We start from the raw sequence: 16,108 nt of genomic DNA, 5'->3' as shown, positions 1-16,108 counted from the left end.
TTTTTTTACCCTAAGCTTGGTATCATGTCTTGGCCGAAACTTCACATTAGGGTTTCTATCATTTTTGTTACCACATGAAGCATAACAATCTAAGCTATCAACATATAAAAATTCCTATATCATGAAGAAGCATAAACAACATATTTCCTTTACAAAAATTTTGCCCTAACCCTTGTAACCCATCTTGGCCGAAACTTATATTAGGGTTTTTCATCATTTTTGTTACCACATGAAACATAAAAATCTAAGCTATCAACATTTAAAAATTCATATATCATGTAGAAGCATAAATAACATATTCCCTTTTTAAAATTTTTGCTCTAACTCTTGTAACTCATCTTGGCCGAAACTTACATGGAGGTTTTCATCATTTTTGTTATCACATGAAGCATAAAAACCTAAGCTATCAACATATAAAAATTCATATATCATGTAGAAGCATAAATAACATATTCCCTTTTCAAAATTCTTGCTCTAACTCTTGTAACTCAACTTGGCCGAAACTTACATGGAGGTTTTCATCATTTTTGTTATCACATGAAGCATAAAAACCTAAGCTATCAACATATAAAAATTTATATATCATGTAGAAGCATAAATAACATATTCCCTTTTCAAAATTCTTGCTCTAACTCTTGTAACTCAACTTGGCCGAGACTTACATGGAGGTTTTCATCATTTTTGTTACCACATGTAGCATAAAAACCTAAGCTATCAACATATACAAATATATATATATATCATGAAGAGGCATGAACTACATATTTCCTTCTCAAAAAAAACAAGAACATCTACATATAAAACGATCGACAACTACTTGTACTGCAGTGAGGGGATACTCACATCTTTCGCTTGATTTCCTTAGGGAAGTAACCTTGATTTGTGGAGCTTTCCTAGAGAGAAATTTTCCTTTGCTTGGGTTTCGGAAATGAAGGTGGGGAGAAGAAACTTGGTCACGGTGGAGAGAAAAGAGAAAGGGAGAAAAATGAGGATTTTCCTTCATTTCTCCTTTTATTCTACATGAGAGGAGGAAGGAAAAATGGGGTTTTCCTTCTCTTTTCCTTTACTTCTCCTTTAATGAAAAGAGGAGGCAAGGATCCTCTTTTCTTTTGAGAGGAAGAAGGCAACTCTAACTTCTCCTTCTAAGTGAAAAGAGCCTTCACTTCCTTACCTTTAACTATGATTTCCCTCTCCTTTCTAACAATAATTACTCTTGGTCTATTGGTTAACACATACATGTATCTAGTAGGAGATCCAAGGTTCAAACCTTGGTCATCTCTTTTTTGGTTCTCTTATTTTATTGTTTTTTTGAAATTTTACATATAAGACCTATTTATTTTTATTCATGATAAAAATATCTAAAATCTTGCTAAGTACCCTATGGGTGTTACATGAGTCACTAGTCTTCTTGGTAACGTTCCTATATCTAAAGAGGTTGGTTTTTAAAAAGGCCTTGCCCTACTAATCTTTCCAAGGAGCATTCTTGGAAAGTATTGATTGTGTTACTAAATAATTACTATATAAAAATTTAAAAATATCCAGTAAACCATTTAAATAATTGAGGTTTAACCACAACATCCTGAATTATTTAAAATAATACATTAAATCTACGTTTGGTTAGGGGTAATGCAATCAAACTTGTAATGTAATAAACTTTATAATGTAATTAATGTAATCTTGATTACATTATTACATTTGGTAATTTAATGTATGTAATCTTTAATTACAAGGGTGATTATATCCTTTTGTTTGGTGTCTAATATTTTTTTATAAGGAATATAATTTATATTATTATAAAATAACAAAAATATCCTGTGACGTCGGTGACTGGTGATGGCGGCGGTGGCCGGTGGTTGGCCACCGGAGGTTGGAGATGGTAACGGTGGCGGCTGGCGACAGCCGGCTGAGGCAGCCGAAGGCAGGTGGCCGATAACGGCCAACGACACCCAGAGGCGCCCAACTGCGGTGGTGGATGGTGGCGGAAGCGACGTAAATGATCGGTTGATGCCAAAAATAGACTAGAGATATATTTGACATTTAAATTTTAGTTAAACTGTGTTCTCGTAATGTAATCAGATTAATGGTGTTGACCTTGTAATCTAGATTAGAAAATTTTATTAAGTTTTATAATCCAGATTACATTGTATTAAAGTCTTAAAATTGTATCAAACAAAGTAATAAATATTGTAATATAATCTTGATTATATTACTAAGCGGATTACCTCCTACCAAATGTAGCCTAAGTGGATTATGATCACATAATGGATATAAATTATAATTAATTATATAAACAAACAAATTTTACCCCACAGGTATCTTTGTTATATTTATGTGATTAACTAGAATAAAATATCAAATTATGTTTTCTTGATTTACCTATATATATATATATAATTAGATAATTTTATTATAAAGTTATAGTACAATTTAATTGAATTAAAATTTAGCCCACAGACAAGTTATATCTCATTAGATTTCTTTTTTTCTCTAAACATGGTTTACATTGATAAACATGACATTTTCCTTATTTTCTTTAATACATATGTATTTAATTTATGTAGCACAATCTTCAAATTTCTCTAATATGCACTGTAATAACCCAAAACTCAAGGGTAATAACTATAAAGTCTAGAAGGAATAAATTCTCCTTCATTTAGGGTGATTGTTTTAGTACCCTAAGGTAGTTTTGATGTGATTAACCAAGTCAAGTTAGATTTTGTTATATTTTGATGCCCTGTTGTTACGATTCCGCAAGTGCACGGATTCATCGTCAGTAATATAAAAAATTGTCGAACCCACAAGGACTGGTTATAAGCACTAGTGATGGCACACTTAGGATTAGCTACACTATCAATGGTTGTAAGTAATCTAAGAAAAGAGATTAGAAAGCGGGAAGTAAGAACTAGCGAGGAGAAGAAATCAACCTGGTTAATGAAGAGTTCTAGGAGTCCGATTTCATTGTGGTGGTATTGATGTATCTCATGCTATCCTATACTCATTGTCCATCAACATGCATTCACCGGAAGCTAAAGCAACTATCCTTGAGCACCAAACAAAGGTAATCCCTATGAAATCCTATTACGGTTAACTCCTGTCACTAGGGCACCTCGGTAGATCACAAGGACACGATTCTTATTGATGTTATTAAGGATAGAATTAAGAAGCTTAGTTTGGTCTACCTGCTTGAAGCTTCAAATAATGATTCTGAATCTACCTGCTTGAAGCTTGCAATCAAATTCCTCATGTGAGCAGTTTTGCTTGGTGGATAGAATTTGTCCAGGAATTTCTGCTCACACTGCTCCCAGGATGTAATGCTATTTGCTGGAAGGGAATTTAACCACTGCTTGGCTCTGTCTTTCAGGGAGAATTCGAAGAGCAATAACCTTACTGATTCTGGAGGGACTCCGCTCACTTTCATGGTGTCGCAGATCTCGTAGAAAAGCTCCAAGTGGTGGTTTGGATCATCATGCAGTCCTCCTCCGAATTGATTCTGCTGAACCATGTGAATTACTGCAGGCTTGATCTCAAAGTTATTAGCTTCGATTGGCGATCGAGTGATGTTAGACCGAACCCCTCGCGCATAAGGTGCTGCATAATCCTTCAACAATTTATCAGCCATCTCTGAAGATTCTTGCGCTGCTTGAAATGCCTTCTGTAGGTTTTTTCTCCTCAGGAAAGTCCTATCAATCTCTGGATAAAACGGTAGGAGCTGTCCTGAAAGATTAGCTCTTCGCATGCACAAATAAAAATATGAACTATAGTAAAGAAGAAAGAATGAAAATATTAAATTTTTTTGGTGTTTTTAATAAAAATGCAGAAAGTAAAGAAAAACAAGAATAAAATTATTTATCTCTAAATGCAAACTAAAGGAAAGAAAAAGAAAAAGAAAACAAAGTCTAATCTAATCTAGTATGACTATCACTAATGTTATAGACGCAGTCCCCGACAACGACACAAAAAAATTGTTACGATTCCACAAGTGCACGAATTCATCGTCAGTAATATAAAAGATTGTTGAACCCACAAGGACTGGTTATAAGCACTAGTGATGGCACACTTAGGATTAGCTACACTATCGATGGTTGTAAGTAATCTAAGAAAAGAGATTAAAAAGCGGGAAGTGAGAACTAGCGACGAGAAGAAATCAACCTGGTTAATGAAGAGTTCTAGGAGTTTGGTTTCATTGTGGTAGTATTGATGTGTCTCATGATATCCTATACTCATTGTCCATCAGCATGCATTCGCCGGAAGCTAAAGCAACTATCCTTGAGCACCAAACAAAGACGATCCCTATGAAATCCTATTACGGTTAACCCCTGTCACTAGGGTGCCTCGGTAGATCACAATGACACGACTCTTATTAATGTTATTAAGGATAAAATTAAGAAGCTTAGTTTGATCTCTTACTTCCTTGTGGAGGAGTCGCCTCTCCTTTCAAGGAAGTAACCTAGATGTTTGTGAACGGGTTACCCCTGTCACTAGGGCCCTTTGGGTGTATGATCTAAGGTATTCCATCTACGTGGTTGGCAATTCCTACACAATCAATCAACATGACAAAGAGATCGAGTAGTCGAAACAAAGCAAGTGAAATCATCCATTAAAATATAAGCATAACATGAGTCTTACATCAAAACCAATCCACAATTACTCCCTCATCCTAGAACAAGGACTCTACTCCATAGACGCCGGAGAAAAACCCGAAGACATAGTGAATCTAAACATATGATCCTCAAAAACAAAGAGAGAAAGAAGAAGTATGCTTATCCAATGAAGATTAGTGATATTCAGATCCAATCCTTTGCTTCTGGAGTTAATGTGGTGATGAAAGGTCACTGGATTGATGTCCTGGACGGTGTGGAATGACACCAGAGTGATTCTCCTCTTGACGGCTTACCTCCCGGCTCTCCCCTCCCTAAAAAAGGGTTAAAAACCCATTTTATAAGCTAGGGCACGATACGGTGGCACGGTCGTGCAAGGATGGCACGGTCGTGCCCATTCTTGGCTTTGGGTGCGCTACACGGCCGTGCCAATTGTCACGACCGTGTGATGCTGGGACTCGGTTCTAGGGACACGACCATGCAGGGGTTGCACGACCGTGTGCTGCTTGGTCTCGGTCATGGGGGACATGGCCATGCAGGGTTGCATGGTTGTGTGCTGCTTGGTCTCAGTTATAGGGGGCACGCCTGTGCAGGGTTGCACGACTGTGTTCTGCCACATGACAGTGCAAGGGTTGCACGACCGTGCACTTCTCCTCTTCTGTTTGGCCACACGGTCGTGTAGGGTTTGCACGGCCATGTTCTCTGGCTCGCTCCGGTGCTCCGACAAACGTTGTTTTCGCTCCAAAAGTTGTTCCTGTCAAGACAAAACTAAACAAAGAGCAGATATCTGTGCAAAAGAATGTATATAATGAATACATGATAAAAGAGGCGATCATACAAAGAATATATACGTATAAAGTAAGCAAATGTGCGTAAAAACATGCATAAACTATCATAATATTTACGCACATCACACCCCCAGACTTGAACCTTTGCTTTCCCTCAAGAAAAACACTATAAACTATTTTCATGAGCGCTTGTTAGTGTTTCATAATCCCTAGTGCATTCGCCTAACTCTATCAACTAGTTTCATTGATAAGCATGATTGTGGAGTTACCTAAGTATGGCCTAAGCGTAAGTTCTTTGTGCTCGGTGCAATAAGTAGCTCAAACTCTTCAAGTTTCAATTCTTCATCCTAGTTAAGTCGTCATACAATTGAATTCCTAATGTTCCCGGTGATAAGCACTTACCTGCCACACACTTGGTTCGTTTTCCTTAAGTTACACAAAGTCTCAAAGGATGCTACTCAGAGTCAAGAGAAATATAATATTCATTTCCCCAGTTACCTAACTCGGTCTCAAAGGGGTGAATTGTTAGTTTCCACTCACGACAACTATTTTTTTATCCCTTATTCATTTGTTTTGGTGCTATAGTGTAGCACTAATCACACATACGAGATGCATATGTTGGGATCTAGATTTTTCCAAATGAGCTTCCATGATCTTAGGTCATCCAGTAACCAAAATGTAAATAAGAAATCACCATGGGAACACAAGCACTAAAGAGTTTGGATGAATCATAACTATTCCAAAAGTATTTCTACTATTCAAGCTTTAGTACTTAGATGTAGTGTAAATAAGATCCTTAATGTTAGGTCAAAACTTATACCAAACTCTGTACAATACTTAGCTTATTTCATGCTACTAGAGATAGAGAAAGGAGATACACCAAACATACTAACACTATCTTGGCAACTCATAAACTAAGAAAATGCTAGTCATTTTGCTATCGGACATGTAGTAGAAAAAGTAGAAGGTTTGATGTTCTCAAATATGCCTCAAAACCAGAAATGCGAATAAATAAAGTAAAGTACAAATGAGGTGCAAATAAAAACACGAAACTAGAAAAAAAATGCAGATAAACAATAAACAAAACAAACTAAGAATAAAATATGCAAAGCAGAAATAAAATGCAAAAAGAAAAGAAAACTAGAAAACTCAACTGACAACTCGAAAACTCGACTCAAGTTGTGTAGACAAACACAACACCCCCCAGACTTAAACCTTTCATCGTCCTGATGAATTCAATACGGTGGCGAGGGTGGGGGATAAGGGGGTCTCCGATGTGTGCCAGGGGGAAATCTAGGCATACCAGGAAGATGGCCAAGGTGTTGATGATATTGATATAGAGCATCTACTTGTTGTCTAGTAATATCCATATCATCTATAAAATTTCTCATTCTTTCCTCGTCAACATTATAGTCCTGAACAAACCCTGTCATCTGACTATTGAAGTCCCTAGTGAACTGAAAATGATCCTGTACCTCCCTAAACTGGTTGTCAGATAACTTAAAGTGACCCTCCAATAATCGTTGTTGGGTATTTTTCTTCTCATGAAGGGAGTCTATAGACGTACAAAAAGAAGAAAAATCAAACCTAGAGGATCCTGTGCTATATGTAAAAACGTGCCTAGGAGGTTCCGGATGTCCGGAAGGCTGCGGAAATCCTGATGATGAGGGCTCTTGGTGGTACTTGATTTCTTCTAAAATGGAGGGGACAGTTTCAGGGTCTAAGTCAGTAATCACCCAATTCGCGGGGTCGCAAGCTGAAGTGCGCTCGGGGCAAGGAAGGGGTAATGAAAAATCATTGGTTCTAGGGAAAGTAAACTCATTCTCATCCCGACAAATAACCTTCATAGCAAGACAAGAATCGATATCGATCTTGTCATTACCATGAATCACCTTTAATCCATCAAGTGTACAACCCAGATTGACTGCTACTTGGGTGATAAATCCACCAAACACTATCATCCCCAAAGATGCCTTAGCTGCCCTCAACAAAGTTTGCAAAAAGTGAAATCCGGAATCAAAATCAACTTTATTTAATATCGCCTAAAGGGAATAGAGTTCTATCTTTCTAACCACCCCATCACTCTCTCCTCGACCAAAGATCATTTTGCTCATCACTCTGTGAAGGTATCTTAAGGTTGGGTTTTGCATATGGGATGCCTTGGCTCTAGAGGGTTCATAAGGGTCTTTTGATCCGGTTATTGATGTCCAAAATCCATTCCATCTTATTTCATCACTAAATCCTCGGGCACCACCAATGGGTAAACCAAAATAATTATTGAAATCGTTAAAAGTCTACTAAACTTCTTTATTCATCATCCTAAATGTTATGACCCCTACGTAGACATCCTTGGAAGAAAATTTAACATTAAGTAAGCTCAGAAATTAAAGGACTGGGCCGGGGTAAGTCGGTGGATGAGCGTACATAATATCATTCCAATCTAAAGAGATTATCATCCAATCTACATCATCCTTAATTCCTAACACGTCCATAGTAATGGGATCCATATATTTAGTGCATGTAATTTTCCTAGCGATGAGGATATCAAATCTATCTTTTTGTTCATGATTTCTAAAGACAATATTGAACTCATTTTCGTTACCTTCGTCGCATGCCACCCTTTTTCCTTTGCCTTTTGAAGAACACGAAGCCTTCCCCTTGCCTTTGTCACCTCCCGGTGCATCCCCTGTTGGGATTTTAGGGCCGCGAAAATCGCGTTTTCGCGTCGCGGAAACCCTGAATCACCCTAGCCAACGGATCTTTTGCGAAGAAAAGATTTAAAAAACAAAATTACGAGTACGAGTTTCTCCTTAGATCTACTCCTAGATCTACATGAAAAGAGTTATACCTTTGAAGCGAAGCCCTTCGCGTTCCCACTCGTCCAAACGGTGCCGGATCTCAAGAGTATCAAGATAGATGCTCCTCTAGAAGTATCCACACGGACAACTTAGGTGGAGAAGACCTAAACAAAGGTGTGCTAGCACCTTGATAGGTCACGGCAAGAAGAGGAGAGGGAGAGGAAGAGAGCTCCAAGAGGAAGAAGAAGGAATAATACACTTGAATGAGGAAAATCAATTTTGATTCCCATTTAAAAGTGGCCGGCCACTTTCAAGTTGTGTAACTCCCAAAAATTGCATTAAGTGCAATTAATGTGAAGCTATTAAAGAAAATGGCTTTGTAACTTCCATGAGGTGGCACCCATGATGATGTGGAGTAACATCATTGGTCCACATCAATGCCAACTCACAATGAGGTGGCATAAAGTCAAGTCAAACTTGACTTTTAATCTTCCTCTCAAGTCAAGTCAAACTTGACCAAATCTCTTCCATGGTTGATCTAATCTAACCATTTGATTCAAGCCAACATAATATAATGAATCTAATTCATTAAATTAAGTTGATTTAAATGAGTCATAATCTAAATTAGAATAATTGAATACATGAATCCATTTGAGTCCAACTCAAGTTAGCCCAATTAGGATTACTCTTAATCCAATTTGATTCATCAAATGAATCTAATCCTCCTGGTTCATCATATGAACCTAATCTCCATCTAATTGTCCTTAGTATTTGACCCTATAGGTTCTTGTAACGTTGGCAATGCCCTAAACCCATTTAGGAGCATAAGTAATAAGCGGTATCTAGCAACACATCATTACTACCCAAGTTACAAGAATGTTGAGATCCAACATCACCTTGTGACTACTAATTGTGACTCCTCACAATATATGACAAGTGTCCTTCTATCCTAGACATCTAGATTGGTCAATGTGAGGCATAGACCGTGTCATCCTCTGACCAATCTAAATCTTGAACTCTAAGTAGACTCACTAAATCAAATGAGCTCAATATCCTATATTGACTCATTTGGGCATGGCCATGCACTTCGTGGTCTCACTCTATCAAGAATACCGATGTCTCTCCCGTCATATAGGAGGGATAGATCCCATCTACATCACTCACATCCCTCTGCATAATTTGTTATATACCCAGTAATCGCCTTTATAGTCCACCCAGTTACGAGTGACGTTTGACGAAACCAAAGTATATAACTCCTTATGTAGGGATCTATGGTGACTTCAGGTCTAAGGACTAGTAGTCATACTAATAGCCACATGAGAAAGTATATGACACTCATATAACGATCCATGATACTTTCTCATGACGGGTCATTCAGTATACATTCTCTAATGTATACCCATGTGTCAATTTGATATCTCTATATCCATGAATTGTGAGATCAAGTCATCGAGTTGACCTACATGCTAGTCTTATTGCATTAACATTGTCCCTGAATGTTAATACTCGACTAGGAATGATTAAGAGTAGTGTTCCCTATATCATCTCACTATTGGTTCAACTAACCGATTGATATATGTGAGAACCGTCTACTTAAGGACATTATTATACTTAGTTTATATGGCACCAATACAAGTAAGTATAATAACCAAAATCAAAATGCCTTTATTTATATAGAATATGATACAATAAGTCCAAAATACAATCATCAAATGATTGGCTCTAGGGCTCTAGCTAACATCCCCTTCACCAGATCCACTGCTTCCTCGACGAAGTCTCTTCAAATGGTGCAAGGTTTTGAGGAATTTCTTGTGGAGATGGGTCTTGAGGATGGGAGAGAAGGAGAAGGAAGGAAAAGAAGGGAGTTGCTTCTCTCTTGTCGGGTTTGTGGCTTGGAGAAATGCTAGATCTAGATGTAGATCTAAGTAAAAATGAGCTCTAGAGGTGTGAAATTAGGGTTTGATGTGGTGTAGTAGGGAGGAGAAGACTTTTGGGAGAGAAGGAGATGGAAATAGGATTTTTTTGGAGGGGTGCGCGGCGCACACGGGCAGGTGCATGACCGTGTCTTAGAGACACGACCGGATTAGGTGGGGCTTTGCATGGCCGTGCAGATTGGCATGACCTCCTCTTTTCTCCCCTCGGCCAAGGTTGCACGGCCGTGCCAATTGGCACGGCCCAGCCCTCCCTCTTCTCTGGAAAAAATCTCACGATCGTGCCAATTGGCACGACCCGAGTCATCTCCTTCTCTGGCAATTTTGCATGGCTTGTGTCCTTCTTCTCGCTGCATAGGCTACACGCTCGTGCAAGGTTGCATGAGTCGTGGCCTCCATCCCTTTGTTGGGTTCACACGGTTGTGTGGAATCAAACGACCGACTCCTTTAGGCTTACGGTGACTCGCCTTTCACTCTTTTGGTTCCTCTGACGCCTCCACGCCCATGAAACGCTCACGGCCAGCTCGTGGAGGCTCTGCACATCCTGAAAATGAATACCCAAAAATAAAGAAATAATAAAAATGCTCAACTAAACTATAACAATGAATTAGAATGAAAAACCCTTGGGTTGCCTCCCAAGAAGCGCTTGTTTTAGATCTTTAGCTCGACCCCGTTTCAATCAATGTGGACTAAAGCCGTGGAAGCACGACTCTCCTCCTAGGGTTAATGCTCCAATCCGTGCCTTCAGTTTCGCTCGTGCAGGACAAATGTACTTCTTATTGCTCACTGGAGGGGAACTCTCATGAAAACTGCACTCCTCGACTTTATGTATGTTGATCTTGCTAGAATTACCCTGAGAAGTGGGGTAGCAGATGGAGGAACCAGATAAATCAAACACGATCTTTTCTTTGCCGATCTCCAAGGATAACCTGTGACTTTTTACATCAATGATAGCTCTAGCTGTGGCAAGGAATAGTCTTCCAAGGATGATCGGTATCTTGGGGTCTTCTTCCATATCCAAGATAATGAAATCTGTGGGAACGATACATCCACCCACTTCTACTGGCACGTCTTCCACTACTCCCATTGGGTATCTGCATGAATGGTCAGCTAATTGCAGTGCCATAGTGGTCAGTTTAATGTTCTGGAAGCCCAGCTTCTTACATAAAGAGTACGGAAGTAGGCTAACGCTGGCCCCCAAGTTGTAGAAAGCTCTCGGTATGAGTTCAGAACCAATTTTACACAGTATGGAGAAACTTCTTGGATCTTGAAGCTTTGGTGGAGAATTTGCCATAAGGAGAGCGCTGCAATTCTCTGTTAATGCTAAGGTCTCAAAGTCGGCTTTCTGCCTTCTATTGAATAAAATACCCTTCAAGAACTTTGTGAACTTCGACATTTGGTGCAGTGCATCTATCAGTGGTACTTCTATGCAAATTTCCTTGATCTTCTTCAGGAATCGGTTGAACTCTTCATCCTTCTGGGAGGTTATCAGTTTCTGAGGGAAAGGAATCGTCTGACTCTGTGGGGGGGACTCGAAGAGTTTCTTCAACTTTTTTAGTAGCCTCCTCTCCATCCCTGTTTTGAGTTTGATTGGGCATTAGGGGAGAGGGCTCCTTCTCTGAGTCAGGTTCCTTCTGAGCAATGATTTGGGGGTCTCCCACAGTACGTCCGCTCCTCACCTCAATGCGGTTGCAATGTTCCATTGGATTTATATCTGGCTTCCCTGGAAATGTTTCCTGTGCTCTTGAGATGGACTGTGCTATCTGGCTGTCTTGCATCTTTTGATGCTTTTCAGAGTTTTCCATTCTTTGAGTTAACATCTTGATCTCATTCTTCATCTCCTTTTGCTCTGAGAGAGCTTCTTCAAGTATCTTTTCAATTCTGGGCAATTATGAAGGTTGCTGTTGAAAAGTTTTTTTTCCAGATGAGTAGTTTTGCTGCCCAAGTGAATAGCTCTGTTGTCCAGGTTGATAACTCTATTGTCTAGGTTGATAACTTTATTTTGCTGGCCCTTGATCCTGATTGTTCTGGTATGAGAAGTTTGGGTGATTCCTCCAACCTGGATTGTATGTGTTGGAGTACGGATTGTTTTGCCTTTGGTTGTAGTTGACTATCACATCACACTGCTCAAGTTGGTTTATCTGTGCTTGTAATGACCCTAGGGGCAAGTATCTTGAGCATGATCCGTAATTCCACAAGTCTCACAAACATAAACTATCGCATTGGTCGTATTGTTATTCTTCCCCATGGCCTCAAACTTCTTGGTCAGAGCGTCTAGATTTACAGACATGAGAGTGACTGCATTTACATCGAATTTCCCTGAAGCTTTTATTGGGTTTCCTGAGAAAGAACCACCAGATCTTTTTGATGCCCACTGATGGTGATTTTGTGCCACATTCTCTATGATCTCTTCAGCTTCATTAAGGCTCTTGTTCATTAGTGCTCATCCTGCTGCAGAATCGAGGGATACTTTTGTGTGATAGTTGATTCCATTGTAGAAGGTGTGTAGAACCAACCATTTCTCAAGGCCATGATGGGGGCAATGTCTCAACATACTCTTGAATCTGTCCCAGGCTTCAAATAATGATTCTGAATCTACCTGCTTGAAGTTTGCAATCAGATTCATCATGTGAATACTTTTGCTTGGTGGATAGAATTTGTCCAGGAATTTTTGCTAACACTGCTCCCAGGATGTAATGCTATTTGCTGGAAGGGAATTTAACCACTGCCTGGCTCTATCTTTCAGGGAGAATTTGAAGAGAAATAACCTTACTGATCCAAATGGTGGTTTGGATCATCATGCGGTCCTCCTCTGAATTGATTCTGCTGAACCATGTGAATTACTGTAGGCTTGATCTCAAAGTTGTTAGCTTCGATTGGCGGTCGAGTGATGCTAGACCGAACCCCTCGTGCATAAGGTGCTGCATAATCCTTCAGCAATTTATCAGCCATCTCTGAAGATTCTTGTGCTGCTTTGAAATGCCTTCTGTAGGTTTCTTCTCCTCAGGAAAGTCCTATCAATCTCTGGATCAAACGGTTGGAGCAATCCTGAAAGATTAGCTCTTCGCATGCACAAATAAAAATATGAACTATAGTAAAGAAGAAAGAAAGGAATAACATTAATTTTTTTTAGTGTTTTTAATAAAAATACAAGAAGTAAAGAAAAACAAGAATAAAATTATTTATCTCTAAATGCAAACTAAAGGAAAGATAAAGAAAAAGAAAACAAAGTCTAGTCTAATCTAGTACGACTATCACTAATGTTATAGACGCAGTCCCCAGCAACGGTGCCAAAAACATGTTACGATTCTGCAAGTGCAGGGATTCGTCGTCAATAATATAAAAGATTGTTGAACCCATAAGGACTGGTTATAAGCACTAGTGATGGTACACTTAGGATTAGCTACACTATCTATGGTTGTAAGTAATCTAAGAAAAGAGATTAGAAAGCGAAAAGTGAGAACTAGCGACAAGAAGAAATCAACCTGGTTAATGAAGAGTTCTAGGAGTTCGGTTTCATTGTGGTGGTATTGATGTGTCTCATTCTATCCTATACTCATTGTCCATCAGCATGCAATCGCCGGAAGCTAAAGTAACTATCCTTGAGCACCAAACAAAGACGATCCCTATGAAATCCTGTTACGATTAACCCCTATCACTAGGGCACCTCAGTAGATCACAAGGACACGACTCTTATTGATGTTATCAAGGATAGAATTAAGAAACTTAGTTTGGTCTCTTACTTCCTTGTGGAGGACTCGCCTCTTCTTTCAAGGAAGTACCCTAGATGTCCATGAACGGGTTACCCCTGCCACTAGGGCCCCTCGGGTGTACGATCTAAGGTATTCCCTCTACGAGGTTGGCAATTCCTACACAATCAATCAACATGACAAAGAGATTGAGTAGTCGAAACAAAGCAAGCGAAATCATCCAATAAAATATAAGCGTAACATGAGTCTTACATCAAAACCAATCCACAATTACTCCCTCATCCTAGAACAAGGACTCTACTCTATAGATGCTAAAGAAAACCCTGAAGACATAGTGAATCTAAACATATGATCCTCAAAAATAAAGAGAGAAAGAAGAAGTATGCTTATCCAATGACGATGAATGATCTTCGGATCCAATCCTTTGCTTCTGGAGTTGATGTGGTGATGAAAGGTCGCTGGATCGATGTCCTGGATAGCATAGAATGCCACCAGAATGATTCTATTCTTGACGGCTCACCTCTCGGCTCTCCCCTCCCTGAAAAAGGGCTAAAACCCCTTTTATAGGCTAGGGTGCGGCATGACCATGCAAGGATGGCACGGCTGTGCCCATTCTTGGCTCTGGGTGCGCTGCAACCGTGTCAATTGGCACGACCGTGTGCTGCTGGGATTCGGTTCTAGGGACACGACCATGCAGGGTTACACGGTCGTGTGCTGCTTGGTCTCGGTCTTGGAGGACACGGTCGTGTAGGGTTGCACGATTGTCTTCTACCGCACGACCGTGCAAGGGTTGCATGGTCGTGCACTTCTCCTCTTCTATTTGGCCACACGGCCATGCAGGGTTTGCACGGTCGTGTTCTCTGGCTCACTCCGGTGCGTCGATAAACACTATTTTCGCTCCGAAAGTTGTTCCTGTCTACACAAAACCAAACAAAGAGCAGATATCTGTGCAAAAGAATATATATGATGAGTACATGATAAAAGAGGCGATGACACAAAGAATATGTACGTATAAAGCAAGCGAATATGTGTAAAAGCATGCATAAACTATCATAATATTTATGCACATCACCTGTGTCTAAATGTGCAAGAACTTATGAGCACAAAAGGTTGATTGAAAGAGGTAGCTAGCGAGAAGGACAACACGAGAGATAGTCAACGGGCTCAATATGTCTGAGGGACGAGGTGTTGTGGAAGAGTACCCTAGCGGATGAGAAGGAGGTGCGCAACATTTTCGAGGGATGAGAAGCCAGAACGGAAGGTTGCTCAAGAAGGCTGAAAAATGGGTTCGGGTGAGCCCTATTCCAGATGGTCAAAATCACCCAAGTGAGCGAAACCGAAGTGAAATACCCAACCCAAAAAGTCAATAGGAGGTTGACTTTTAGGTCCGAGCACTCAGATCACTTGGGCGCCCCCGAGGTGCCTCGCCCAACGAGGGCCGACTCGAACCTGTTCGAGTACCCAGACTAGAAATTTTATTGAAACGCGTGATGTCATGATCTGGTGCGATGAGGATAAAATTCTATCAACGTTTAGGCACCTGGAACCCTTCCAGGCACCCGATCTAGGCTATAAATATAGCCTGGATCCTAGAAGCTAAATGGCACTAAAAACGATAGGGAAGAACACTTGTAAATGTTCTACCTTTTGTTTTGCTTTGTATTCGAGTGCTTTAATTGTTTTAAGAGGTTTCTCCACTTGAAGGAGATTTTATTGTGAGCTTACTTGCCTTGGATTAGCAATCTCCTTATTGCAAACCAAGTAACTCTTTATGTTCTACTTTCTCTTGTTTAATTAGTTTGTTAATTTTTTTATGCAAGTGTTTGTTTTAATCAAGTTGTAAAGTTCGAGAAAGGTTTTTGTTTGAATTTTTTGTGCAGGGCTATTCACCCCCTCTAGCCGACCGCTAAGGGACCAACAAGTGATATCAGAGTGAGGATGCTTCAAGAGGACTAAGCGTGGTTCAAAACACAAGAGATGCTCGGATCAAGAATCTACCCACCTAAGTTCGAGGGAGAATTTAGGAATTGGAACAAAAAGATGGAGGTATTCTTTAAGACAAATTTTGATTTATTACTAATTGTGAAATTTGGTTTTGTAGCACTAGAGGGTAAAGAAAAATATCAATGGACGAAACAAGAGCAAGCCAACTTCGTGGCAAATGACAAAGTAGAGTTTCATTGACTTAGCATTTTACCACCTCAAGAAGTCAACTAGATCGAAGCCTACGAGTCAGCCAAGGAGTTCTAGGAGAAATTCTTGGAACTACACAAAGGGATCTTG

The 16,108-nt window shown here is 39.8% G+C and overlaps 2 protein-coding genes and 1 non-coding gene across 3 annotated transcripts; 1 reads left to right on the top strand and 2 right to left on the bottom strand.

Annotated features, from left to right (window-relative positions):
- Positions 1-3,165: 3,165 nt before the first annotated feature.
- LOC121999349 lies at positions 3,166-3,736 on the bottom strand. The gene is made up of 2 exons (XM_042554044.1): positions 3,295-3,736; positions 3,166-3,179 (listed from the first exon to the last, which is right to left on the bottom strand). Exons 1-2 carry the CDS (start codon positions 3,734-3,736, stop codon positions 3,166-3,168), a joined length of 456 nt encoding a protein of 151 aa, XP_042409978.1.
- Positions 3,737-10,794: 7,058 nt separating this feature from the next.
- LOC121999338 lies at positions 10,795-11,511 on the bottom strand. The gene is made up of 2 exons (XM_042554036.1): positions 11,280-11,511; positions 10,795-11,147 (listed from the first exon to the last, which is right to left on the bottom strand). The coding sequence occupies exons 1-2, from the start codon at positions 11,509-11,511 to the stop codon at positions 10,795-10,797; spliced, it is 585 nt and encodes a 194-aa protein (XP_042409970.1).
- Positions 11,512-12,640: 1,129 nt separating this feature from the next.
- On the top strand, positions 12,641-12,750 carry LOC122039307. The gene has a single exon (XR_006128157.1). It is a non-coding gene; the product is annotated as a small nucleolar RNA R71 (small nucleolar RNA).
- The last annotated feature ends 3,358 nt before the right edge of the window (positions 12,751-16,108 follow it).

The sequence above is a fragment of the Zingiber officinale genome, chromosome 1A (genome assembly GCF_018446385.1).
Source record: "Zingiber officinale cultivar Zhangliang chromosome 1A, Zo_v1.1, whole genome shotgun sequence".
NCBI lineage: Eukaryota > Viridiplantae > Streptophyta > Magnoliopsida > Zingiberales > Zingiberaceae > Zingiber > Zingiber officinale.
Note: the sequence above shows the minus strand (reverse complement) of the source record. Positions and strands in the feature narration are given on the sequence as shown.

Excerpts from the sequence above, each read along its gene's own strand:
- LOC121999349 (XM_042554044.1), bottom strand. The coding sequence starts at position 3,736 with ATGCGAAGAGCTAATCTTTCAGGACAGCTCCTACCGTTTTATCCAGAG.
- LOC121999338 (XM_042554036.1), bottom strand. The coding sequence starts at position 11,511 with ATGTCGAAGTTCACAAAGTTCTTGAAGGGTATTTTATTCAATAGAAGG. Across the intron at positions 11,148-11,279 it reads CCTACTTCCGTACTCTTTAT|ATTTCATTATCTTGGATATG; the intron begins GTAAGAAGCTGG and ends TCGTTCCCACAG.